Genomic DNA, 27,302 nt, shown 5'->3' with positions numbered 1-27,302 from the left:
AGCCGGTTCCAGTCCCTGCATGGGAAGGCGGCACTCGTATTCCCCGTCGGCTTTGGGGGTGGAGCCGACATCACCGGGCGACGCTTACTGTAGTGTGAGGCTAGCGGTTTGGACTGGGCGGAGTGGGCGGAGGGGACAAGAGTCTTTTGAGTGGTCCATGGACTTGCAAATTCGACACCAGCCCTCATAGCATAGTGCTTGGTTTGTGAAGCTCGTCGCATATATTGACGCATCGATCTTGGACCAGTCAAGCTGTTCTGTTGCAGCTGCCTCTTCTCTAAAGTTTGATCGTATGCTATCCATGAAGGCCATTGAAACTTTTTGCTAAGTTTAGCAATTGTGGCCATGTACATCAGCATGGATGGGGCACGGCTATAACATAGACTTAGGCCGCCCAACTTTTAGAGGGCGGCTGAAATAGACTCTAGCAGAAGTACAGTAGATGCTACTGCTGAGTCAGCAAAAACGAAAAGCTGAGACCACGCCCCATTTGGTTCAAACACTTAGCAGTTGGAATCATTCCAAGATCTATCCTGTGTCTAGCTGCTTTCGAAAAGGAGGAGGAGGAGGAGATCCTCAAGATCCAGATCAGAGCAACTGAGAAAAGTAAGTCGAACCAAAACCCAGGGTCGCATCATTAGAATTTGTATGTGTTGCACTGTGTTATTGTAATTGATGTAATTATAGCGCCAGAAAAAATTAATTCCACTTCTGAGTGGCGCATCTTTAGAGCACAAAAAATTGCGTTCAACCCAAGCTGGTACCTAAAGTGGCGCTTTATATGTTCAACAGCTAGTATAGAATTTGTACAGAAAATGGGCGTGGTCTAGCTCAGTTTCACTTGCTAGTTGCACCGTTGAGAGCCGAGTAACTTGTGAACAACATTCATTGACTGTAGCTATGGGTTAGACAAAATTAATGTTTAGAAGTGAAGGAAGTCAAAGATGCTGGATGATTGTACCTTTTTATAAGCGTTGCAGAGGCGTAGGAAGCAATTTTGCATTGGTCAGGCAATTAATATTATTGCGCAAACAGATAGTTATTACTATGAACTTTGAACTCAATCATAGATTGTGATGTCATCATATTCTAAATAGTGCCAGTTTTTGTAAGTAGCTAGCTAAGCAGAATCATGGAATTTAGCTAGACAAGAGACTACTGGTAGACTATATCTATAAAGACAAGCTAGAAATATTGGTCAGGCATTTGCCCTACGCCACTGAGTTGGCGCTTTTTTAGGGCCTAAAAAATTATGCTGATGCTGACGTGGCGCTTAAATTATGGTGGCGCTGTAATTACATCAATTACGGTATATATACAGCACCCAGAAACATTTTATTCCACTACTGAATGGCGCCAGAGTTTAATAGAGGGATTGGAAACGAAGGTACCTCGAGTAACATCCGAGATATAGACTCGCAAGCTGTCTCTGTCACAGCGGAACAGTAGACGTACTGTAGTGGCAGATGCAGGAAAAAGAAAAGGGTGGTTCCAACAGCGCAACATTTTTGGAGAACGCCCACGTACTGTCCCATGCAATAAGTAAAAAAACTAATCTAAAGTAAAAAGGGTACTGAAATTCTTCTAGGATGCATTTCAACACAGAGGCGTAGGAAACAATTTTGCATTGGTCAGGCAATTAATATTGCGTAAACAGATAGTTATTACTATGAACTTTGAACTCAATCATAGATTGTGATGTCATCAGATTCTAAATAGTGCCAGTTTTTGTAGTAGCTAATGCAAAGCCCCACTACCCCCCTCCCGGGACAAGGGGGATCTTTGTGGGAGCTTTGTTAGTAAAACCTAGCCCTGGGGGTGGGAACTTTGTAAAGTCAGCTGTTTGTCTGTATACTAAAGTATTGCAATTATTATTGTGTTCAACTATCATGCCCCAGGGGTTTGTCAAAATAAATAGCCCCGGGGGAGTCCTTTGCACCTCATAATTGACAAAGCCCCCCCTGTCCCGGGAGGGGGGTAGTGGGGCTTTGCATTGATAGGTGCATAAGCAGAATCATAATTTAGCTAGACAAGAGACTACTGGTAGACTACATCTATAAAGACAATTCCACAATGGAATGTTAATTGTTATTACGTCAGTGTCAAAACCAAAAGAATTTAACGCATGCAAATGGTCAATCGCAAACGCTTGACTAGCAGCTATGAATTTTTGTTTGGTTTGCTCCAAGAACGTTGCTAAAAGAACAAGAAAAGGTTACACAGCACTATTGTGCAGTCAACTCAACTTACTATAGCTCTTTGACTGGCTAACAGTATAGCCACAGTTAGGCTGATTAGCAGCTAGCTATAAATGCGTCCTACTGTATAGAACGCATACGTTCTTGTCATTCTTTATTTCCTTTAATTTTGTCAATCTTCGATCTGATTGGTCAGGTCGGAATTTCCGACCTGGCCAAACTGAAGTGCTCAGACGGACTCTCCAAGTGCGGCTGATTCATGAGACTAGGTTCTAGCTAGCAGAAAAATAAGGGGGGGGGGGATAAGCTGACAAAGCACAATGATGAGCAGACTGAAAGAAATACCTAGTCAGTCCTCAACACAGTATCTTCACATCAGACTTACTTCAGTAGCAGTATGTTCAGTAGTAGGAGCTCTACTGGACTCATGTTGACTACTAGAAAGCTAGCTGTACTAGGAAGTCTTTTAGCGTAAAATAAATGTATATATATAATTATACTGTATTTACTTGTTAAACGCCCGGGCGTTTATTTCAGTCGAAGTTTTTAGAGGGGGCATTTAATCCAGGAGGCTGTTTATTGTTAATTGTTATGTCTCCTCCAAAATTTTTGCACAGCACCAGTTATTGTGCTCTTCTTGGGCAACTGTCTCAGCTTAAATTTAAGTCATAGGATTGCCCTCTGTGTCGGTATCTCTCTCTGCCATCGATGCATCATAAAAAAGTATTTTTATTCTATGCTGCCACGCTTGCAACTCGGTTCCACGTGCTATTTCAGCTCCACCCACAGTGCCACGCCCCATACATGGGCGATTATTTAAGATGGGCGTTTATTGACAAAGACAGAGCTTTTACCCTGGGCGTTTATTCAAGGAGGGCGTTTAATCAAGTAAATACGGTATACAGTAGAACCTCCATTATCCGGCCCTCCATTATCCGGAACCTCCATTATCCGGCTTGGCAGTTTTCTTGTTATCAGATCAGAAAATGGGCGTGTCCCTCAAACGCGCATGCGCGTTGCAGCTGTTACCATGGAGACATGCCTGCTTATCTTCTGCACATGCGCAGACAACCATGTGGCACTGCTGTTTATCAATAAAGTGGGTGGATCAAGGCATGGTTTATCTATTTGATTATCCGGCATATTCACTTATCTGGCCTGCTTCTGGAACCAAGGTGTCCGGATAATCGAGGTTCTACTGTATTAATTATAGCTACCATGTGGTCAATATAAGAGGGCACCCAATAATTAAAGCGCAGGCCGCCACGCCCCTTAATGCCCTTTTAACGAGAACCCTGCATATCAGATTCTAAGTGGCTGCGGTTTTTGTGATGTCAGTATACTGCATGTGATACGTAGAGTTTTCTAGTGATACATCACTATCTATGATCTTATGGTAATTGCATGCGGTTAGCTGCCACAAATATCGTGGCAAACATTACACGAGTCTCTACACAGAGTTTGACCAGTCTACTGTTTGCCTGCAACAGTGACAGCTTGCGAGTCTATCCAAGCTACGCCGCGGTTTAGTCGAGGGGCCATTACAACAATACCTATTTCTATAAACTAAAAGTCACTCAAGTGCTCAGTCCGTGCAACTCACTTATATTTCAAGTACGTGCTATACCTATTGTACCAGAGGAGGTTGGACGCGTGTCACCCATCGTCAGGTTTTATCACGTGCGGCTCATAAGAATGACTGATTAGGCACCTCGATGCTCCACTGTTCTGCAGGCTGTACAGAGACACTGCAAGTAGTCAGAAGTGGCCTAGAAGCACTCCCACTACCCTCTCAGATCAGATCAAATCAGATCAGTGGACCAAAGTGGCCAACTTGAATTTAGCACTGTGACCACAGAATCTGGTGCATATGAAATTAGCTTAAGGCATTTTGCGCCGCAGGTCACTGGTGCTTGATCGAGTGATTTCTATTACGACATACAGTGCATCCAGTCTAGAGAGTAGAATACCAAAAATGTGTGAGTAGTTGTACTTAAATGTAAATTATTATATTATGATTGGAGAAAATCTGCTGATACCATTGTGTAGGTGAATGAATAAAAGCTACAACATATCTAAAAATATTTTGTCTAACTTTGATAAGTCCAGAAATACTTCCAAGATAATTGATGTTACATACATTTTTTTACGATCACCACCATTTTCACCTAAAATTATTTCCCACTACAACAACTTTTGGGGAAATATTTTTGAATAATGTTGTAGCTTATTCTTTTACCTGTACAATGGTATCAGCACAATTTCTTTGAAATGTTAGATACATTTAAGTACAACTACTCACCTATTTTGATACTGTAGACTGTATACAAACATTTATACCCTCGAAATACCTGCTATAGGGTATACGTATTGACAAATGTATTGTACATACTGAAATCATTTGCATTTGAAATGAATACGTCTGTATACAAAATGGCTTTAACTTGCAAACGTTCATGTAGTCCAATATGTTAACCCATACATTAATTTTGCGGACATAAAAGCATCTATACGTATACATTTTGTTACTGAAACGTACCTGCTTAACTGTATTGCAGACACATTAATACCCTCCACACGTACATAAATTATGATTATTTTGATGATTGGAATGTACAGTGAAACGAATGAGAGACACGGACAGTCCAACGGGGGTTCAATCTACCAAGGCACCAAAGATGGATTACAGTAATGTGGTTCAGAGGATGATGGTGAGTTTTTTGCTATGTTGATATTTTACCTGCAAATTAGGTCTTATTAATCTATGGTTTGTTGACCACAAGCACATCTCTATAGCCATTGGAACTGTACTGTATGCATGCACGTACAGACACAGCTTAGTGTATATATAGTTGTGTAAGAGTCTGAATCTTTAGAATCAGCACTATATCACGCATTGCTTTAGGCTTCAATGGGGTACAAGCCTGGAGCTGGCCTCGGGAAAGAAGGTGGAGGTATCACCCAGCCCATAGAGGACTCTGCTCACAAGGGGAGACGTGGGTTTGGATTCTCTCTTATAGGTTTAGAGAAGGAAGGAGTAGATTGGGAGCCGGAAGAGGTACATGTACAGCTAGTGCTGCATTGAGAGTAGTAATCCCCCTAGGATCTGGCAGATTCAGTAATAGTACTCTTATGATTATAATGTCTTGTTAGCTCAGAATCAATCTAAGGCCCTCAAATACATGTATTCAAAATTTTCAGGGGGAGCATGCCCCCCAGACCCTCTAATTTGATGTTCGCGTTTGGTGCGTGCATACGCGGCAGGGGCTTTTTCCCCTACATTTTTCATTTGCCCAATAAGCCCTTCTAACCCAAAATTCTGGATGCGAGCTAGGCAACCACGTTAGTCTTACTAGTTACAACTGTAGGACAATTAAATCTTAACTTTTTAGATGGTGTTTTGATTTCTGTGAAGTATATACCGTATACATTACTAGAATATTGTTCTGGTGAAAAACCTTTGCGAATGAGCCAAATCAGCAGAAAAATTGACCCTTTGCGATCTAACTATTGCGTTCTGACAAGGATCGTGTGTATATTTACTAGTAATAATTAGGTTTTGCGGATTTTATTGTTGCGAATTGATCAACCCTCGCAAAGTTCGCATATGTTTGATTCTCGCAAAACATTCTAGTAATACGGTATAATATATGTACATGCTACGTACAGTACCTCATCAGTGCCATTTGTGTCTTATTCCTTAGCTTAACTGTGATCAAAAACCTGTGTGGTTAGTACCTTCACTTGAACCTGTCCCTACAATTGAAGATATGGAATCATGGTTGACGATTGGGGTGGTAAGGCATAATTATTATTTTTGCATGCATTGTTTATACTGTATAGCTGGTTATGTTCACTGTGAAAAAATTGTCCTTTAACGTGGTGATCGATATTAATAGAAATGAAAGCACCGCAGGTGCTGATGCCTCGGTGGAGATGCCAAATCTACATAACATAAAGCTACTAGCTTTTATACACTCATGATGAACATTTTTGCATGTAAACTCAAAGAGTGGGTAATGATCCACCATGATTGTTGTTAAAAACGATCGATGCCAAAAGTTCAAGTCTAAAATTAATGGCTGCATCAGCAGAGCCTTGCAGCTCTCTTCTCACTCTTGCAGCTAGTCTCGAATACCAGCCGGTTCTCATTGTAAGCGTGGGCGGGAGAGAACCGTCTGGTTACTCTGGGCGGAACGTTCTGTTAGTCAGGATTATGATTATGCTGTTAATCACGTGGATAATAACCCACAATTTAGTGCGCACTAAATAAAACTGTTATATTCTTGAAAGCTATCTTAAATTCTTGTGGGTAAGGCTCCAATGAATAATTATACTCTTATTGCGGGTAAGTCTCCAATGAATATACTCTACCAACATTCCGTCCGAGGACAGAAAAGTATGCCCAGAGTAACCAGGAGGTTCTCTCCCTCCCACGCTGTAATATCTTAATAACCGTGATTAACATGGGTATATTTTAGTTGACAAAAACTATATTAGTAACACGAGGGAGAGACTACAGCTAGCTGCGCATGTGCACAAAACCATTGAATAAATACAGAACGTAATATAACAAATACTACTCCCATATAAAGGAAATACAAAAACAGATTAACTAATTAAGGATAATATAATTATAATAATTATGTGAGAACTACAATAATTAATAATAATCGAAGTTCGTTCAGTTTGTACTATAACCTCACGTATTACTGTAATAGTTTGGCCATTTTCGAGATCTTCCAGGGTATGTTTTTCAGGGAACCTGGTCAGGGGTTTGAGGTGCATCCCCAGAACTGGGAGTTTCAGGACCCCCCGTTGATGGAGTATCAACGGTATCGTGGAACAGATCCAGATCAGCGAAAGTGTCTACATCAGTGGCATCGTTATCGAATTCGTTATCTAGTTCATTAGTTTCGTTCGCGAGTTCGTTAGTTTCGTTAGGATCTGGAACCTTTAGCTTCCTTACATGGTCTTGATGACGTCGGGCCAATCGATTGTCATGGAGTCTGACCATATAGGAAACTGGTCCGGTGACTTTTTCTATAGACCCCTGATATCCACTTGGGGCCTGTGCTAAACCCTCTGACATTACACACTCTCTCCCTTTCGGAAAACTCGGCTACGATTTGAATCATGAGCATGCTTCTGTTGTGATTGCCGTTGTTCGACTTGCCTAGTCAAGCTGGGTGTTAACATGTCTAACCGTGTCCTGAGACGTCTACTTTGCAGTAATTCTGCCAGTGTCACACCAGTAGTACTTTGAGGGGTCGCTCTGTAAGCCATCAAAACCTCGGCCAATCGTTCCTCCGTTGTACCAGCAGTTACTTTCTTTAGACCTTTCTTTACGATTTGAACGGCCCTTTCGGCAAGCCCATTAGTGGCAGGGTGGTATGGGGCAGAAGAGATGTGTTTGATGCCATTGTTTGTCAGAAACGTTTCAAACTCTTCGCTTACAAAACAAGGCCCATTATCGGTAACAAGTGTTTCAGGTAGGCCAAACTGAGAAAACAAAGTTTTAGCGATGTGGATGACCGTACTGGATGTGGCTGAATTTGTCGGGTATGCCTCAATCCATTTCGAGTGTGAATCGATGACAATCAGGATCATTTTGCCTTGAAACGGGCCAGCAAAGTCCATATGTAGTCAAACCCAGGGTCTGGATGGCCAACTCCATGGTTGCGGTGTTGCTGGTGGATCCGGCTGTCGCTGTTGACATGGTACACACTGTTGTACGGATTTCTCGATGTCGGAATCTAGTCCTGGCCACCGAACGTACATTCTGGCGAGTGCCTTCGTCCTAGTCATACCTGGATGGCCTTCGTGAAGTTCTTGGAGAATCGCTTGTCGGCCTTGCAGTGGTACGACCACCCGAGCTCCCCATAAAACACAACCTTAGTAAACTGACAGTACTGTCCGTTTTGAAAAAAAACGGATAATTCTTTGCTGGTTTCTCGAGGCCAACCGTGTTCGATGTAGTCTTTCACTTTCGAGAGTATCAGGTCTCGGCGGGTCCACACGCTAATGTGACGTGCAGTCACTGAGGACTTGTTCAGATGATTTGATAATAATACCAATTCTGGTGGTGCCGGTATGTTGTCTTTCGTGTCCCGAAACGGTAACCTGCTGAGGGCATCTGCATTTTCGTGGTCCTGAGTTTTTCGAAAGGTAATGGAGTACTCGTATGCTGACAGTAGCAATGACCACCTACGAATTCGAGCAGAAGCCTGAGCCGATGTGGGTTTGTATTGATGCAACAAGGCTAACAATGGTTTGTGGTCCGTCACCAATTCAAAACAATGTCCAAACACATATGAATGAAACTTTTTTACCCCAAAGACCAGAGCTATCTGAGGGTAGTTGTGTTCAGCTTTCGACAATGATCGAGACACATACCCAATTGGTCTTTCCGAACCGTCTGGCATGCGGTGTGCCAGCACGGCGCCTATCCCATAGGATGAGGCATCACACATGAGGAGTACAGGTAAGTCGGGGTTGAAATGCACCAATAACGTGTCTTTGGTGAGCAACGTCTTCGAATTTTTAAATGCCCGATGCTCTTTGTCTGACCATGTCCATTTAACTTCTTTCCCGAGAAGAGTGTACAGTGGTGCCAACACATCTGCCATGTTTGGTAGGAACTTGCTATAATAAGTCAAGAGGCCTAAATACGATTTCAACTCAGACACATTCTTGGGCACCGGTGCTTCTTGAAGCGCCTTGACTTTCTTTTGGACAGGCCGTATACCGTGCTCATCAATAACATGGCCTAGAAAAACAACAGTTTTAGCTAAAAACTTGCACTTGGACTCTTGGGCTCGTAAACCCGCTTGATCTAGCTTAGTCAGGACTTGAGAAAGGGACTTCAGATGGTCAGCTTCGTCTTTACCTGTGATCAATATAATTATCATCTAGGTACACAACAACATTGGGGATTCACAATATCAGCTATTGTTTCTCCTTGTTTCCTTACACGGCTATGAAACTTAGCACGTTGTACTGTCTCCGATGGTTTTGGATTGTAATGTTCCTGGAGCAGTGCTACTAGTTCTTCAAAGGTCTTGTCACCCGCTTTAGCAGGGGACACCAGGTTCCTTAACAGAGAGAAGGTCGACGGTCCCACGACAGCTAAAAACACACTTTTCTTCTTTCCTGCGTCCGCAATGTCGTTAGCAATGAAGAAATGTCCTATGTGTTCCGCATATTATGTCCAGTCTTCTTTAGACTTATCAAAATCTTCTAGCCTTCCCAGAAGTACTGCCATACTGTCTTTCTCTCTCGTTTGAATCCCAGAGCTCGTCGCCAATGTAATATCTTAATAACCGTGATTAACTTGGGTATATTTCAGTTGACCAAAATCATATTATTAGTAACACGAGGGAGAGACTACAGCTAGCTGCGCATGCGCACAAAACCATTGAATAAATACAGAACGTAATATAACAAATACTACACACGCTCTACAATGAGAACCGGCTGGTATTCGAGACTATCTTACAGCTACCAATAGCTAGCGTTCTAGTGCAGAGCTAACTACTAAGTAGAGTAACAACACTCGGTAAACAAGTTTGGCTGCATGCTCTTCTGAAAAGGCTGCAATGGCATTCCAAGTAGGCATAACTCGAGAACGAAGCATTATTTTGCAATTCCTCGAATTAAAATCTGACTAGAAGCCTATAGAAACTCTTACTTTCACTTGATTCATCCTTGAGCAGCTGTACATGTAGTAGTCTACACACACACAATGGCAAAACTAGGCATAACTCGAGAACGAAGCATTATTTTGCAAATCCACGAATTAAAATCCAAGTAAACATGACTAGAAGCCTATAGAAACTCTTATATGCACTTGATTCATCCTTGAGCAGCTGTAGCGGTCTACAGACACACACACAGACACACAAACACACTACCGTATACCTCGCTTGCGCATGCGCACCGAGGCATACTAACAATAATTATGCATGTACACAAGTCTTTTCTTCTTAGATATTATATACAATGTACACTGAACTACAGATCCTGGAAGAATCAATTTTCTTCTTTCTTGAGGTCCTGGTAAGCCAAATATAATACAATAAATAACAACAATAGATGCATGTAAATAAGTCTTTTCTTCTCAGTGACTTTATATAGATAAGCTAACTAGTTTATAACACTAATACTTTTAGAGCGAAAGCATAACATGGCGAGAGGCATTAGCAAGCGCACGCTTGCAACACTCGTTAACTTGGCATTCCTCCTCTAAGAAATAGTCTGCAAGAAAAGTTTGAAGAAAAATAGTGAAACTGGATTATTAGCGCATGCGCTCGTGTAGTCAATAGCAGAGCTGTATACTCTTACAATTATTTGAGAATTAATGCATCTATAATGCAATCATTTTCGAGCCCCACCCATTATCTCTGTAACATGAGATGACTTGATAGCTATAGCTAGAAAGTGAGCAAGCAGGCAACCCTAACTGGATTTATATATCATACTATTACAAGTGTATGTTGAAGTGCATTCTACAGTTCATTTTACAACATTTAAATTCATATTCATATTGACCAGGAACAGGGTCCAAGTAAGTCCCCCTCGTATGTCTCAGATTCTCTCAGCATGCCCAGAGAGTCCTTCCAGATGGATATCACCAGCTATATAGCTACCGTTCTAAATGTCCTTCGGAAAAGCGCTTCAATTCAAGTACAAAAAACCTGCAGTTGAGCATGCGCTTAGAATAAAGATACGCCTATAATCAAAATTAATAAGCACTGATAATCCAGTTTCTACTGTAGCTTAGCTAAGTGCATGGTTCCAGCCTCCTTTGATATAGCTATCTATAATTATGTATTGCACGCATTCTTGTTTTTGTAGGGGACATTTCATTTTTTATCTATTGTGTTCTAGAAAAAGAACACTGTTGCCGATGAAACTCATTTCTGTGACAGTAATATCCTGCAGCAAATTTTGGTTTCTAAAGTAAGTCGATCTGAAGGGACCTGCATGTGTTCAACAACGGTCTATTGCATGTACGAGATTGTGTAGCCTTAATTCTCAGGCTTGGTTAATTCTCAGGCTTGGTTGCATGTGTGCTTTACATATATTATATATGCGTACTAATAAATCCTCCTCAGAGTGTATTTGACGATTTGTCAACAAAGGAGTTTTTAGATGCCCGACTACGATCCAATCCATACGAGACCATCAAGGGAGCTATCTTTCAAAACAGGTATATCTATGTAAAATTAAATTTTTATGTTTGTATGCATGCACATACACTTATCGAAGGGTACATATTACTTGTATATGTATTAGTGAAAAAATTTTGCAGAGCTGGCATGAAAATGGCCAACATTGATGCAGCGTTTGATTGGATGTTTACAAATCCAAGATCCACTGATGGGGTGAGTGTAGTCCTTCAAAGCCATGCAGAAAAACTAAGTAGTTTCTACGAGAAAATTGTATGCTCTCTCTCCTTTCTTCCCATTATCCGAACTAGCTGATACTATAGTATATACTGCACGAATGAGATTACTAAATTTAACTATGAATGTACAACAGTTTTATAGACGACATGGCAATTTGTTTTTCCAATTGTAGAAAGATTGATTTTCCAAGACACACACCATCTTTACAGACATGTATCTGTGTAACACATTTGTGGGAGGTCTTAATTTTTGATTTTTCACTAGGGCGATGTACGTGAAGTTTTTATGGTAGCAACTAGTTGATGAATGCCAATGTATACATGCAGTCATGTACGCCCTTGGTGTAATTGAGAATTAACAAACAGATGATTTTTCAATTAATGTAGAAACCTGTTCTTTCTTCCATGGATATTTTGTACTATGCTGATGTCTGTGCTGGACCTGGTGGTTTCTCTGAATATGTTCTATGGAAGAAAAAGTGGAGAGCTAAAGGTTTTGGCTTCACTTTGAAAGGTGAACTTATAGTTAAAACATAGTCCTCACTTCCTCATAATGCCTTACGGCCTGATCATCCCAGATCCAGCGGGTGGCTCTGATTTCAAATTGGACCAGTTCCTATCTGCTCCATGTGAGACCTTCGACCCTCATTACGGTAAGCTGTGTGGTTGTAGCAATGGGAGTGTAGCGTGCACAGATACGTGCAATATAAACAAACCCTGTTACGTTTACGTACAATAAGACATGTACATAACGAGTGTTGCAAGCGTGCTAAATAATGCCTCACGCCATGTTTTGCTTGGAAGGGATAGGGAAGTTGAGATAGGAATAGAGTTAGGTTTAGGAGGGGTAGTTATTGCACCCAGAACATTATGCATGCGCTTGCATGAGTAATAAATAATAGCTAGTAATAATAGAAACAGCATAATTATGCAGGTATGCATGAAACCACTATGTTTGTCTGAGTTATTCTTCCCTAAATGTGTTGTGCAAATTTATCATTACGTATAGAAAGTTAAATTGATGCTGCTTCATGTAACGCACGAAAAGTTTGTACTTGTTTAGCCACTTGTAAGACTGCTCGGCACACTCTAGCTGTGTTCGCTTCCCTGATTTCAACAAAATCGTCGTTAAGTGGATAATATCGTCCTCTTGTAGGATTAGCAACACTAGGTGGCTGTCAACACTGCTCAGTATATCCTTCGACATGAAATAATAAACTTAACATTTTTCTAAAGAAAATCCGCCACAGTTACTGTTGACCTAAGACTTGGAATACACCTAGATTACTAGCTATAAGCATCCAACTGACCAAAATATGTTTTGTTGCTTGGCAGAACACCCGTTAAGCATACTTTATAATTATTGCCAACTACCAGGAGGAGAGTGTATGAATAGCCACTACAGTCATGCTTTTTTTTACTCAACCATCAGACACAAATAAGATTACACATACACGGAAAGTCCGCAGAATGTTCACTGTATGTGTAGCTTTTCACCATAAACTGATGTGTCCTACACGATGACAAACTCTTCGCCATCTGAGCCTCAAGATACTGGTAGCGCACTGAGAAAAAAGTGTGTCTGTGTGACTGCTACAGCTGTGGATCAATGAAGTGTGCAAGTATGAGTTTCTATAGGCTTCTAGTGATCTTTTCTTGGTTTTAATCAATGGATTTGCAAAATAATGCTTGGTTCTCGAGTCAGAGTGCCTAGTTTTACTCACTTGGAATGCCATTGCAACATTTTCAAAAGAGTGCGTAGCAAAGCTTGTCAATGGCAAACCACTCATTAAGGTAACTAAGAGGCCACACAGCTGCCTCACTCTCTGACCTAATAAAAGCTGACGACCCTAGGAGTGTTGCTACTCTACTTGGTAGTTCGCTCTGCATTTGAACGCTAGCTACTAGTAGCTGCAAGAGTGAGAAGAGAGCCGCAAGCTAGGCTCTGCTGATGCAGCAGCCATTATAATTTAGACTTTTGGCATCTTTTTTAGCAACAATCATGATCGATCTTTCCCAATAGTGTTTCTTATTCTGCCTGCATGCAACAAAAAATGTTTATCTTACATATGAATTGATACCATGATGATGTGTGTATTAGCAATAGCTACAATAGTTGGTTTGGCACATCCACCGAGGCATTAGCACCCGTGGTGCTTTCATTACAGTAAGTGTGTGTGTCTGTCTGTGTGTCTGTGTAGACTTTTCAAAAATGGTAGTTCTTTATAATATACTTTTCTTCAATTTCAAGAAAAAAACAGCCTTAACGTACCTGAGTACTACAGCTGCTCAATTCTTTACGCTTCTAGTAACGTTTTCTTGGATTTATATTCGTGGATATGCAAAATAATGCTTCGTTTTTGAGTTATGCATTGCAGCCTTTTCAGAAGAGTGCGTAGCAATACTTGTTCTCTACTTAGTAGTTGACTTTGCACTAGAACGCTAGCTATTGGTAGCTGCAAGAGTGAGAAGAGAGCTGCAAGGCTCTGTTGATGCAGCCATTCATTTTAGACTTGGACTTTTGGCATCGATCGTTAAAAACAATCATGGTCGACCATTACCCACTCGTTGAGTTTCTCTGTGATTCTGCATGCAACAAAATTTATAAAATGTTCATCATAATGAATGTGTGTATAAAAGCTTTTATTTTAACACTATACATGTGATTTACCTCATACTTTTTGACCAAAGCAAAACATGGTGAGAGGCATTATCACAGCGCAGCTTGCATCACTCGTAATGTACATGTAAAGCCCAAGCCTAATTGTGTCCGCGCACAGTCCTTGGTGTAATGAGCATGTAGAATCATAATGTTTTGTCTCCACGATTTAAAAAGGATATTTTCACAGGTGTTGATGGTTATGACGGTGATGGTGACATAACGAGACCGGACAATTTGGAAGCGTTCAAACATTATGTGCTGGATATTACCAATGGGCAAGGTGTTCACTTCGTTATGGCTGATGGAGTGAGTTCCATTATGTTGAGAGTTGGTTATGTTCTGCAAAGTGGATTAAATTATTTGTTTGGCTCATCGCTTGCGTTTAATTTCCCAGCTAAGGATAATCTTTGGGGACTGTTATTATCAGTGGCCTGTTCAGTGGGAGCCTGAGCACCCCAGCCTCACAAACAACCATGAAACTAATCAGCTATCGGACGGTCTAGCCAACTACTCAGCTCTATCGTATTCTATATGCACACTATACACCTGTAACACTGGCTCTTGCTATTGCTAGGTCCAGACTTAGCCTCCTTCAATGGCCTCCCCTGAAGAGACGGCTGATGCGTATGCGCAAAATTATCTGATATTTTTTCCCGTACAATTTCCTGAATTTATATATCCTGTCGAAGAATATACACTGAGCTATATAGCTAGCTAGCTAGGTATAGAGACAGGTTTGTTGTACCAGTACAGCTATTTTCTTTCTGATAGAGTCAGTAGCAGTACAGAGGAGGTTGGACACAATCACGTGCACCACTTTTTTGCTGAGCTGGCACAGAAATTGACAAAGATTTTCTATGTAAACTTCTAGCTGGTGTTGCACAGTCATTGGAGGCTGAAGGCAACATTAAGATTTTTGTATCTCTACTTTGAATATAAAGCTTTCATTAACCAACCCGATCCCCACCGATCCTCTAAGTTATCAGTGTTTACTAGATTCTTGCCAGGCAGTACAGTGCAAGCTTCATACAGCACCGCTGAACTATACTCTACCCTAGCTAATCTTGGTCCAACCAGACAACAGATACACCTAGTGTTATAAGCTCAGCAAAGCAAGAGTAGCCATAACTTTTTTTACTGTTGCTCGGTATCTATGGTAACGTGAGCAGAAACGTCACATGATTGATGGCGCGCGACCAACCTCCTCTGGTAGCAGTAGTATAGTACACTTTCACCAAATTTAGATGGGCGTGGCCTGTCCATAGGCTAGTGTCAGCTTTCACTCCGTTCAGACGATTGTCATCCACACTGTTGCAGGCTGTGAGTCTTTTGTTAGCATAGCATGCTACGGGTAGCTATCAGGTGGACTAGAAACCTTCAATCAAACTTTCTATCTACTTCCTTCAATCCACTTCCTTCAATCCACTTCCGTTTGTTGTGACGTCACTGTTTTACTGAACATATATAGACCACGCATGCGCAAGCAGTCGATACCAGGCCCACTCTTCGGGGAAATGTGGCCTGGGATCAAGGCTAGTTCCAGACCATGCCATGTGCAATCTGGAGTGGCAGTAATAAATTCATGGGGATTGCACTTCTGTACAGAGACTTAGATAAACTTTTAGCCACGCGGTCCCCTTTTCACATTTCTGCGCCCCTCTACTTTACTTTCTAAAAACATGTCTGGCTTTGCCACAATTAAATTTTATGTTCCTCATTATATGCAGGGTATCTCTGTCGAAGGGCAAGAAAACGTTCAGGAGTTGCTTACCAAACAGCTTGTCTTGTGTCAGTATACCTGTGCCCTCTCCATCTTGGCAACAGGTATGTACCTTTTTTTAATTGCCTGACGAGTTATAAGCCAGACTTTCACTCGAATATACGCCCACCCCCGGCCGCAATTCGAGGCTTACACTTTGTGGCTATTAATAAATTTATTGTATTTCCGAACATTAAATTTTCATTGACAACAACAATGTTATAAACTAATGCATGAGTATGATAGATGATAGAGCGTGAGATTAATTAAGCATGATAATAATGAACATGAAGAAGTGGACTCTGACTCCATTCGTTGCTTGTCAGATGTAGCAGCAGGAACTTCCCCAAGGATGGACAAGGTTGTAGGTCATACTCCTAGAGAACTATCAGATACTTTATTTCAGAAAAACAAGGCAAGGTAACCTGCAAAACTGGCCTGGGTGATGACTTTGATCTCAGATTTGTGTTAATGTTCCCTTTCTCTGCATATACATCTTCAAGGGCAAATAAATCCACACAGACACACTTATAATTATGTCTGATCTTGGTCCAGCAAGGAGTAGAGTCTAACTCTTCAATCTATCGTCTAACTATATAGCTATTATACTACCTAAAACTATGAGGTGCCGTTTGTCTCAAAACTGTGTAAAAGTGAGACATATATATATATTATGTCCATGGGTATTTATATATATCCATATCCATGGATATTTATAAATGTCCATGGGTATTTTATAAAGGGTGAGTGTAAAAGCTGGAATGCGGAATGGAATATGGAACGGAATATGGAATAACAAATTTAGTAATAAAAAGAGAGCTGCTGATGGTGCTCTGTATTTTTTTTAGTGTAGTATGACTTAAATAGTGTTACAGAAGCCTTTTATAGACACAGAAGACTGTTAATTAATTTTTATGGGGAGTAGATTACTCAGTAGCTAGCAACATTAAAAAATTCTGCATGTATACGTGTCTACCCTTTGCAAAGTAATTATGCTGTGCCCAAAACAAGGCGAAGTGTGAAGTGTATATGGATATAGAACACTCCAAAGCTATACCTTTCTTCTATCTGCATGTCTGCAAAGTTTTGACCCTTGGTGAAACTTTGAACAATTTGTGCGTGTTGAAGAGACACACTGACCATCTTTTATAATTCTCAAAGCGCTAGATCATCTTGGTATCATTTTGCTTAAACTCTACTGTTTGATTAGGCTATAAACATACTTTGCACTTGAATATCCATTGCAAATCACATGCTCAATTAATCCAAAAGATAGCATGCAGCTGGCTGTATTATTAAATCATCACATGACACCCTGTTTATTGAAAAGGGGATCAACAACTTGCACACACTGTTGCGTAGTGGCAGTTTCTTTGCTGAGAGTATATAAATGTGGAATTTTGCTGACTTCACAACCCAATAATTATGTGTGGCAAAATGCTTGGTCAGTGTGTCTCTTCAACACGCACAAATTGTTTAAAGTTTCACCAAGGGCCAAAACTTTGCAGGCATTCAGATAGAAGAAAGGTAGAGTGTCCTATAGCTACATGTATATACACTTCACACTCCACCTTGTTTAATTTGGGCACAGCATAATTATACTTGGCTAAGGCTAGACACTGTATAATTATGCATGTAATGTGTATGTTATATCCCAGAATTAACAGTCAAATTAACTGTTCCGCATTCCAGCTTTTACACTCACCCATTTATAAATGTCCATGGGTGTCCATGGGTATTTATAAATGTCCATAATATAATAAATGTCCATGGGTATTTCAAAATGTTAGTGGGTATTTATCATCAAAGTGAGGGTATTTATCAGAAGGTGACGATACTTTTCAAGGTGTGGTTTTGTTACATTACAAGGGATAGTCACAAGACTGTTACATAATCTGCCATATGGCCACAACGCAAGCCACGCCCCTTCACTCGAAGAAGGGTCTAGTAACAGTGTGCATGTCAGTGGAGCCTGTGCACCGCCAATCAGATTGTAGATGTGCATAAAAGTCATCATCAACTCATAAAACCACACCCACATGATGTCATGGATTAGCATGCTGAGAAGCTAATCTGCCACGCCTACTATAGAGTGGGAACATGAATGCCGGCACCTGCAGTTGCCAGACCTTTCTTATAAGATAAATACCCACTAACATTTTTAAATACCCATGGATATTTATAAATACCCATGGACATAATTTTAATAAATACCCATGGGTATATAATAAACACCCATAGACATTTATATACCTATGGACATATATAAATACCCATAGACATTTATAAATACCTATGGACATATATAAATACCCATGGATATTTATAAATGTCTATGGGTATTATAATAAATACCCTTAGACACTAGTTGATAAGATCTACAGGGGAAGTACATGGTAAAAGTGCCTCAGAGCAGGTATACTATGGGACTTAGTACCTGCAATTTACTTAGTATACCTAGTATTCCGTTGTCAAGCAATTGTATTGTAGTCAAGCGGTTTGCTCATGCTCACTACTATCTAAATGAGTTCAACACTGTTTTGTCGGTGTCCATGTGATTTAGAAGCCCTCAGCCACTTTAGTACCCTCGCTACGCTCAAGATACTAAATCAGTAATTACCGTAGATAAAGAAGAGAGGGATTGGAGACGGAAATGGTGCACGTAACCTTTTAGTTCTACACAGAGGCTTCAAAAACTATCCGCTTCAAAGTGCTATTTTAGGGTCTTTGATTGGTATAGCGTGTAAGCCTCCTGGTTGTAACTGCTAAATAGATTATAGATGTTTAAATAGAAGTGAGCTGCACAGAATGTGTACATTAATTTTGCTAGTGGTTTATTCTACACGGTGTGTAGAAATAGGCATTAGCAAGCATCCGTCCACAGACACTACACGCAGTGTCGCAGTCCCTGCTTAGACCTTTTCTCAGCGTACGTTTTGTGAATATGGACAGTGAAGCATCTAGTAGCATCCCTACAGCTGTAGTAACTCTATGTCCTATGCATGCTGGTGGCGAGTCTGATACTGCTATAAATTTAGCTAAATCTTGCTCGCCACTCTCCTTTATCGAAGGGGCGGGCAGGGTAAGGGAGACTAGCCATTAGGACTCCTTTTAAATTGTTTATACAAAAATCATTTAAATATACAAATACTAAAAAGAAAAGTTTCTACGTACTTGGAGGTACGATACACAAACGCATGTTGACATGCATGTTGTAATAATTATGTGTATATAATTATGCATGTGAATGCATACATAATGTAATGTGTATGCATACAATATGCATGTGAATGCATGCATAGGATATGTATTTGAATGCATAGGATATGCATATTGTTCGCATGCATAGGATATGTATTTGAATGCATAGGATATGCATATTGACATGCATAATTATTGTATTGTGACATGTACATGCTTAATTATTGTAATAATAAATTAGTGTAATATGCAAGCCAATTAACACAAAAAGGTACATGTAATTGCCTAAATAATTGCCTAACATGCATGTAATTATGTACATGGAAGCCAATTAATTGTGAAACCTGCACTTCCATGTAATTGACTGTATAATTGCCTAACATGCACACTACTTCACATGATCGAGGCATGTAGTTGTTATTCTGGGAAAGGAGGCGTTGTTCAGGTATGTACAGGCATCAACAGTATCCATTGCATCAGAGATAATGCAGCATGCAGTCATAGATAGTAGAGGAAGTATCTATCTATGATGCAGTGCAGCCATTACACAGAATGATACAGTTATTGGATACTCCTCCTGCTTGGTCTCAATAACGTAACTGTGTTCTGTGTTCTGTGTAGTTGCATGTGCCAACTTTTCACACTGAAACCATAGCAAATGGAATTAGTGCTTTCATCCTCTCTGATCAATCCGAACATCTTTGTTTGGTTTCCCAAAGGCTTTGGCAACTTGAGGTCGAAGATTCATGCACAAAACATTCTGGGCAATGTCTCTATAACCACCTACGAACCATGTCGTGGAATTAATTATGTATGCTTTCCGCTTGTTATATACGCTTATTGTGCAACAAAGAATTTAACACACCCCATGAATGAATACAGGCCACATTTTTTTGCCTTCAAAATTGGACAGTTGCTACGTTATAATCTCAAACTATATAATTTTTCATTATTATGCTTTGTGGTTTCGTAGCTGATATAAACCTTCGTATGCAACGTGTTTCGAGTGCCTGACATTTTCGATTGCAAGCTGCGACTTTGTATATATCGCAAAAGAAGAGATTAGGTGCACACATGTTTCACATGCAATTCAAAATGCGCTACCATCATTCGCAATTTTATAATTTGATGTAGGTAGTTACGTCAACATTACCACTAATAAAACTCGCGTTGTGTCTGTTGAATTTACGTCATCATACTGCGGACAGTGTGTAGCTTACCTGCTGAGTCAGAACATTAAGAGTTCACAAGAATGGTTTTTTAATTGTATTTTAGTGATACGCCATGCATGGCATGTGTTCAACCCCCATCGAGTGATAGGTATAGTATTAATTTTCAATGTGTTAATTAAGAATTGCCATTCTGGTCACATATTATTATGAAAACCTCTAGACCAGGATGTTTTACTCTGCAGGTGGTAACTTTGTGTGCAAGGTGTTTGACATGTTCACACCATTCAGTGTTGGACTACTCTATTTGCTGTATCGCTGCTTTCACAAGATCTGTATATTCAAGCCTGTTACCAGTCGCCCTGCTAACTCTGAAAGGTGTGTTCGTTTCTGCAGCAAAAAAAGTTTTGTATGTTAATTATCATAGCTAGGTTTGTACCTTCCTGCACATAGTTATGTTTCACAAAGTCGTCATTAAATTTTCTCTGCATTATAGGTATGTAGTGGGTATTGGTCTGCGATCAAACACTCAATCCGTGTGTGAGTACATGTTCAGTGTCAACGAGAGACTTCTCCAACTAAGGAAGGAATACCCTGGGAACGATGTTCTACATGTAAGAAACAGCGAATACAGGAGGAAGCTATCATGATGTTGTACCGATTTTGAAAATAGGGATTACACTGTATAGCGGGTTATTTTTGAGGCACAAATTTTTGCGAATTGCCCAAATAAAAATTTCGAGGATAGAGGTTCAAATAACCGTACCCCTACAGTAGAGAGATTTCAATACCGGGTGTAAACCAATTTTCGAGGTACTAAATTAATGTTCGTGTTTCTGGGTCAATCCTCGAAAATAATGTGCTCTGCAGTATCAGGAGCAGATGAGGGGGTGGAGCGTCTTACTCTGCATAGTATTGCGGATTCACTATCGTCTTGACCACATTCCTTGTTGTCCTTTAAATGCGCACGTGCATTGCAGCTGTTAATTGGAGACAGGCCTGCTTATTTTCTACTCATGTGCAGACAACCATGTGGCACTGTTGTTTATCAATTAAGGCGTGGTCTATTCGATTATCTGACATATTCAGTTATCCGGCCTAGCTGCCTCTGGAACCAAGGTGTCCAGATAATCGAGGTTCCATTCTGCATGCATGTTTACTTGAATATCACATCAATCCAATTCCTTGTGCATGTCATTAATAATTATTGTTCGGGGCTTTTGAAATGGTAACTGTGAATTGACATACTGCTCTCTCGATCACTTGCTTTTAAGTTGTTGGCCAATCCTATGTATGTTACTTTGGAAATGTTTTGTAGTCCATATTATTACACTCTACACTTTCAGAAATGAATGGTGCATGTCAATAGGATTCAGAAGTGTCGGATTAAATTCTTATGCCTGTCTCATTCCCCATAGGTGGTTTCTCCGGAGGTACTTAGTGAAAAGGAGGAATTTGTGTCATACATAACTTCTTTTAACGACAGGTAAGCCTTAATTGTATTTAATTTTTTAGCAAACTGTGTTCAATTTTCTTCATAGCTTTGGTATGAATCAAATCTTGAATTTGCGGAAAATACAGTCGTTTGTGAACAACAGTGGTCTATTTGAGACAAGGCAGGCAGAAATTAGAGCTAGGTGTCTCGAGCTCTGGAAGGTACTTTTGTAGTTAACGGTTTTGCTTAATAAGTAATTATCACACTGCCAACTTTCGTCATTTTGTCACATTAATTTTTTGCAACTTGTGTGTCATTGCTACAGATACCTTCTGTGCCTCGCACTGTCCCATTAGAGAAAAGTGCTCTGGAGCATTTCAACTGGATACTACAAGTATGCGTGTGCATGTGACACATAAATTAATACAGCACCCTATACTCAGGGGATATGCACGCACCCATATATATATTCCGCTACCCATGGTTACCCCTAGTTTTAGCCGAGGGTATGTAACCACGGTAACAATGAGATCAGGGGCGTAAGTGTGGTATAAAAGTATTTGTTATGAATACAGATAGATACTGACCAGCCACACTCACTTCTTTGGTACATGTTAATACAAATTGCATCATTACAACTACGAGGAGACCAGTGGTGTAAGTGTGGTGTGTTATATGAAAAACTATTTGAACACATAGATACTGACCAGCCATAATTATACCTATTCTTCTTTGGTACGTGGTAATAGATTCCATAATTACAATTACCTCTGCTTGACTTACAGTCCAGTGTAGAGAGTAGAATGCCATGAGTAGTTGTATGATCGGAACATTTCCAAGAAAATCTGCTAATACCATTGTGTAGGTGAATGAATAAGCTACAACATATCCAAAAATGTGTCCCTGACAACATAAGGTGGGTTTGTGGTGATTAATAAAACAGTAAAAATTGTTTTAGTGGGAAATCTGTTAGGGAGATAAAAGGCCAACAGTTTCAGGCTAAAGTTTGGAACTTTACACGACATCTATAGATAGTTTGGCTATCTTATGAACTGTTCGATGTTGCTTAAATATCTACACATCCTCCGCAGTGCTCAAAATTGCTAGTTTTTAGTGCCGTTTCAGTTGGGAGAGATTTGAAGAAAATCTTACGGCTTAAGGTCCAAAAGTTACACAGAGTAAGCTTTAAATTATCTAACTTTTATAAGAAAGATGTGTCCAGTTTAGTTCCGCAGATAATTGATGTTACATACATTTTTTTACGATCACCCCCATTTTCCCCTAAAATGATTTCCCACTTCAACAACTTTTGGGGAAATATTTTTGGAATAATGTTGTAGCTTATTCTTTCACCTACACAATTAGGACAGATTTTTGATATTCTACTCTCTAGACTGGGTGCACTGTAAGCCCCGTTTACACGAGGCCTTTAATCTGGATTGGAATCCTGATTAAACCTATCCACATTCGTGTAAACCGGTGTTATAAAATCTTGGGCCCCCCATGTTTACGTAAACCCCCCAGGGCCTAGAAGTTTAATATTTTGGGTCCCCGGGCCTAGAATGTTAACAATTTAGGCCCCCTCTTTTCTGCTATCCTTTTCTGCACGAGAGAACAAAGATGAACGAAGTCAAAGAGATATAATATTATGGTAAGGTTAGCTCGACAAAGCATCAAAGAGACATGCATGCAAAGACTCCGTATAAAAGTACTAGCAAAAATGTTAGCTATCTCATGGAATTCAAAGTGAAGGAAGATTTACCTTCAAGTTACTCATGCTTATACCTATATAAGAGTTAAATGCTTTGATGCAGCTCTGCAATGTTAGATCTGCCTGTAAGACAATCGATGTTGTGCATAGCTATCGCCATAAAATTATTTGCAACTTCATGCTAGCTTCGCCATTCCAACTTTCCCAGCAGGACAAAACATGGTAGCGTTATCCCCCGAACGACTGGCTGCCAAAGGAGGCGAAATTTTGTGAATGCACAATAATTATAAAGCACACGATTTTCAGTGCAAAGACAACAATTCATATCTTATTCCATATGTTTTCCTACATGGAAGAAGATCGATGTAAATTTGTTGTGGAGATGCTCCAGTATATAGCATCACTAGCTCAGCTCTCAATATGGAATCTGTTCAATCATAGAGAAACGCTTTTATCTATGGTGGAATCACAGTACATGCATGTAATAAGTGCACAAGCAAGTGAGCCCTGCCCACTTAATAGACTGATCGAGCTAGTTTCTCTTGTGTAAAGCTCATTGTGTGAAGATTCTAGTAGTCCAGGCTTGATAAGCTTTTTGGAGTAACCCAGCTGCTCAGAAGCAGCAACCTTGAAAATCCGGGATATAATTATTTGGTGAATAGCAGTTTCCTTTGTAATCTTGCTGACCAATTCGGGACAGTTGGCCCCTATATGCTTCGTGCTGCATGAGGCCTGATTCATGGAATGGTGCTGTGATGGCTGTGATCATGACCAGCCGGTCAACCAGTTGCATGAAATGTGTGCGTGTGAGGAGAGCAACTGGCACTGCATAGAGACTGTAAATACTGTATTATTATACTAATAATTATAGCTGGTTTTATGTTGTTGTACTTTTGAGAATACATGCTCATAAATAATAATTATTACTGAGCTGTTAATGGGGGGGGGGCCTAAAATTTTATGACAACCTTTGTGTCAAAAGGAGTTTGGCTGATTTGAGTAAACACACAAAGGCTGAGGTGTTGTACATGTTTGTGGGTGTTCCTAAGAGTATGTGGAAAATGCAATTAGTGGTGGTGTTACTATGCTCCATTAATTTCCAGTAAAACCCACATTAATCTTTAATTCAATTAACACCCCTTAGTAGTAACACTAACACTTATAATACTCAGAAAATCTGACTGGATTAGGTGTGGGCGTAAACAGGGCTTTATACTCTACACAGGAGTACAGAACGAAATCAGGTGACGGGTCAGATCTTTCTGTACTGCTTTCAACAAATTTTGAATGTGTTACAATGGACAAATTGAGTTTTTTGAAAGATATACATTCTTGGAAGTGGTGCTGGGCGTGTGGCAAAAGATTCATGCTAATTGGTCTTGGGGTGAGCATTTTCTCTTTCTTTGCATGTAAACTGAAATTAGTATTACTATAGCGTAATATGGTGCAAGGATGGGATATGATGTCAACTAGACCTACATTCATGCAAGCACGCAAGGAGTGGCGTGGGCTTGAGCTTCCTAAAGGAACAGTAATTGAAGTGGAATGTGTTCCTGAACTCACTGGGGAGGTATAATTATTTATTTGTCTGAAAGCTTCCAAGAAACACACCCCACCACTCCCTTGTTCTTTGTTACTTTGCTTATTAATTTTAGGCGACAGTGGAACATCAGTAGGCTAAACATCAGTGTTGATGAATTGTGTGCGCATGCCATACAAATGTACATTGAGCCTAACCCTATGACCAAAACGTTGCCTGAAGTTTACCCGACCCAATAGCCTGATTTACTGATTTTTACCAATTAACAGGGAAGTGGGCAACTGAAAAGGGACACTGTATACATTGTTGATGTTCTGTCTATTCACAATGAAGTAGTTGGTAGCCGACCATTTAAAGAAAGGTGAGTCATCGGTTGAAATGAATTTATCTTATACATTTTTTCCAGAGTTCAACTTGCTGAAAACCTGTGCCGAGTAGTAAACAAGCCGTGTAGGAAGAACAGTGTGATGTTAAAGTAAGCTATAATAATAATTATTGATCAGCTTCCTTCATTCCTACGTTCAACCATTCAGGCCAAAGCCGTATTACAGGATTACTAAAGCCACAGAACAGTTCCATTGGTGAGTGTCACTGCGTACCTGGGCTGCAAAATCTATGCTTTATCTGTATATAGTTTGAAAAAGAGGCAGTGCAAAGGGGAGGGTTCTCCATGTCTAGGGGCTGATGTAAACGTGGATTCATTTGTTGTCGTCAGAGGAATCATTTTCCAAAAGCATGTTAGTGGTAAGTGCTTTCGTACCAGACTTGTTGTGTTACCACTCTGATTACCATCATCAGCACTTTGTTTGTCAATTGTGGTTTTAATGGCGTCTAGATCCCTGGCATCTCCACTTGAGTAGAAGTGGACACTTGTATTACTACAATGGTGCCACAAAGGAGAGCACATACGATTGCCCAACCACATCAATCTCATCCTACTTGTGAGTTTAAGATGTATAAATTATAATTATACATCTATCATTAATTTTTGTAGAAATATGGTTGCTAGAAGATGTCTGTGGCTTCTTTCCTCTGATGCTGTGAAAAATTTCATGAAGTATAGCTTATCCTTATCTGAAGAAGACGCTGCAAAACACCTAACTCTCGCATATTTAAGTGGAGCTATTGAACAAGCTATTGAACACCATGGGCATTAAAATTGCTGTTAATTAATTTTTATGTTGATGATTGCGATTGAATCTAGTTGCGTGGGTTGGTGTAGTAGACTATAAAAACCACTCTGGGTTTATAGCTACCCCCTCCATGCATGCGCATGAATATAAAAATTCTGCATGATGTATTTTTTTAACTCTCTTGTCCTGCTTCTAAGCATACTTAACCTGCTTTTGTTCATTGATACAAGTGAGACTAGATCTAGCACGTATTCCAGGATAGTGTTTGAGAAAGAAATATCGAGTGGCTGTAATGTTGTTATTAGAGACGGTGAAGACGTTTGCTCACTCCTTGGTAAGTACATTGACAATTGGGCTACTGAAGAGCGAGAATGCAGCAGTATCACGCTGAAGCAGTTGAAAATGGAGGTAATACAAGAACTTCTAATCCAACCTGAAACACTTTCAAGGATTGGATTCACGGAAAATCTCTTCTTTGATTGTAACTTGAACAGTGGCCTTTATACATGTGTGAGGCAGACATACATGAACTCATGGAAAATCAATAGATGGAAGATTCTCAGCAATTTATTGGAAATCTTGAATGACAGAAGTCTTCCAGAAAAAATAGTTGTTGATAAATTTATAAGACAGTATGAAGAATCAAGTCTGAAATTTACTTCAGTTGAAGGAATAGTATTGTTTTCCACTGCATACAATGCCTTCCCAAATAACTCTATACTTATTAATAGATTTGGGCAAAGTTTGCAATTGATTGAGCAAGATGATCTGAAGAGCTCCCTGTATGAGTATGCAGTAAAAAATGGAGTATGGCCGAGTACAATCCAGAGACCAGAGCTGGACTATACCAATGGTCTCAGTGCATATCCGTGGCATGATAGCTACAATTTTTCTTTCGTCAAGGTGCTCGAAAACAACTATAATACATTCAAAGAAGAGCTCAATAGTTTACTATTGTTGAATATAACCACGTTTCGTACGGAGAATGAAAACTTAAACAGCTTCAGTGGAGGTGACTGGACAGCTCTTGTGATTAAGTCAAGTACAGGTTACAGTTCTCTCTCTTTGCATTTACCTCGGACTAC

General features: G+C 40.1%; 1 protein-coding gene across 3 annotated transcripts; it reads left to right on the top strand.

The window, feature by feature from the left end:
* Nucleotides 1-449: 449 nt before the first annotated feature.
* Nucleotides 450-26,272, top strand: LOC135335229 (cap-specific mRNA (nucleoside-2'-O-)-methyltransferase 1-like). Of its 3 annotated transcripts, XM_064530650.1 has the most exons (24): nucleotides 450-606; nucleotides 4,818-4,909; nucleotides 5,104-5,256; nucleotides 5,903-5,995; nucleotides 11,088-11,159; nucleotides 11,315-11,409; nucleotides 11,512-11,584; nucleotides 11,995-12,121; nucleotides 12,186-12,260; nucleotides 14,457-14,575; nucleotides 15,997-16,093; nucleotides 20,644-20,776; nucleotides 20,895-21,012; nucleotides 21,817-21,884; nucleotides 21,940-22,054; nucleotides 22,159-22,227; nucleotides 24,770-24,928; nucleotides 24,980-25,114; nucleotides 25,354-25,445; nucleotides 25,491-25,559; nucleotides 25,618-25,665; nucleotides 25,719-25,828; nucleotides 25,920-26,025; nucleotides 26,079-26,272. In XM_064530650.1, coding segments are annotated over exons 1-24 (2,382 nt in total). In that variant the 5' UTR covers nucleotides 450-605; the 3' UTR covers nucleotides 26,242-26,272. The 3 variants fall into 3 exon arrangements, with proteins under 3 accessions (XP_064386720.1, XP_064386721.1, XP_064386722.1); XM_064530651.1 differs by lacking the exon at nucleotides 24,980-25,114; XM_064530652.1 differs by lacking the exons at nucleotides 24,770-24,928; nucleotides 24,980-25,114.
* Nucleotides 26,273-27,302: the final 1,030 nt, after the last annotated feature.

Source organism: Halichondria panicea, chromosome 4, assembly GCF_963675165.1.
Source record: "Halichondria panicea chromosome 4, odHalPani1.1, whole genome shotgun sequence".
NCBI lineage: Eukaryota > Metazoa > Porifera > Demospongiae > Suberitida > Halichondriidae > Halichondria > Halichondria panicea.
Note: the sequence above shows the minus strand (reverse complement) of the source record. Positions and strands in the feature narration are given on the sequence as shown.

What these genes read in the sequence shown, in the direction of transcription:
- LOC135335229 (XM_064530650.1), top strand. An exon ending in AGCAAATTTTGGTTTCTAAA is followed by an intron (nt 11,160 to 11,314) that starts GTAAGTCGATCT and finishes AATCCTCCTCAG; the next exon opens with AGTGTATTTGACGATTTGTC. An exon ending in TCATGCTAATTGGTCTTGGG is followed by an intron (nt 24,929 to 24,979) that starts GTGAGCATTTTC and finishes GTATTACTATAG; the next exon opens with CGTAATATGGTGCAAGGATG.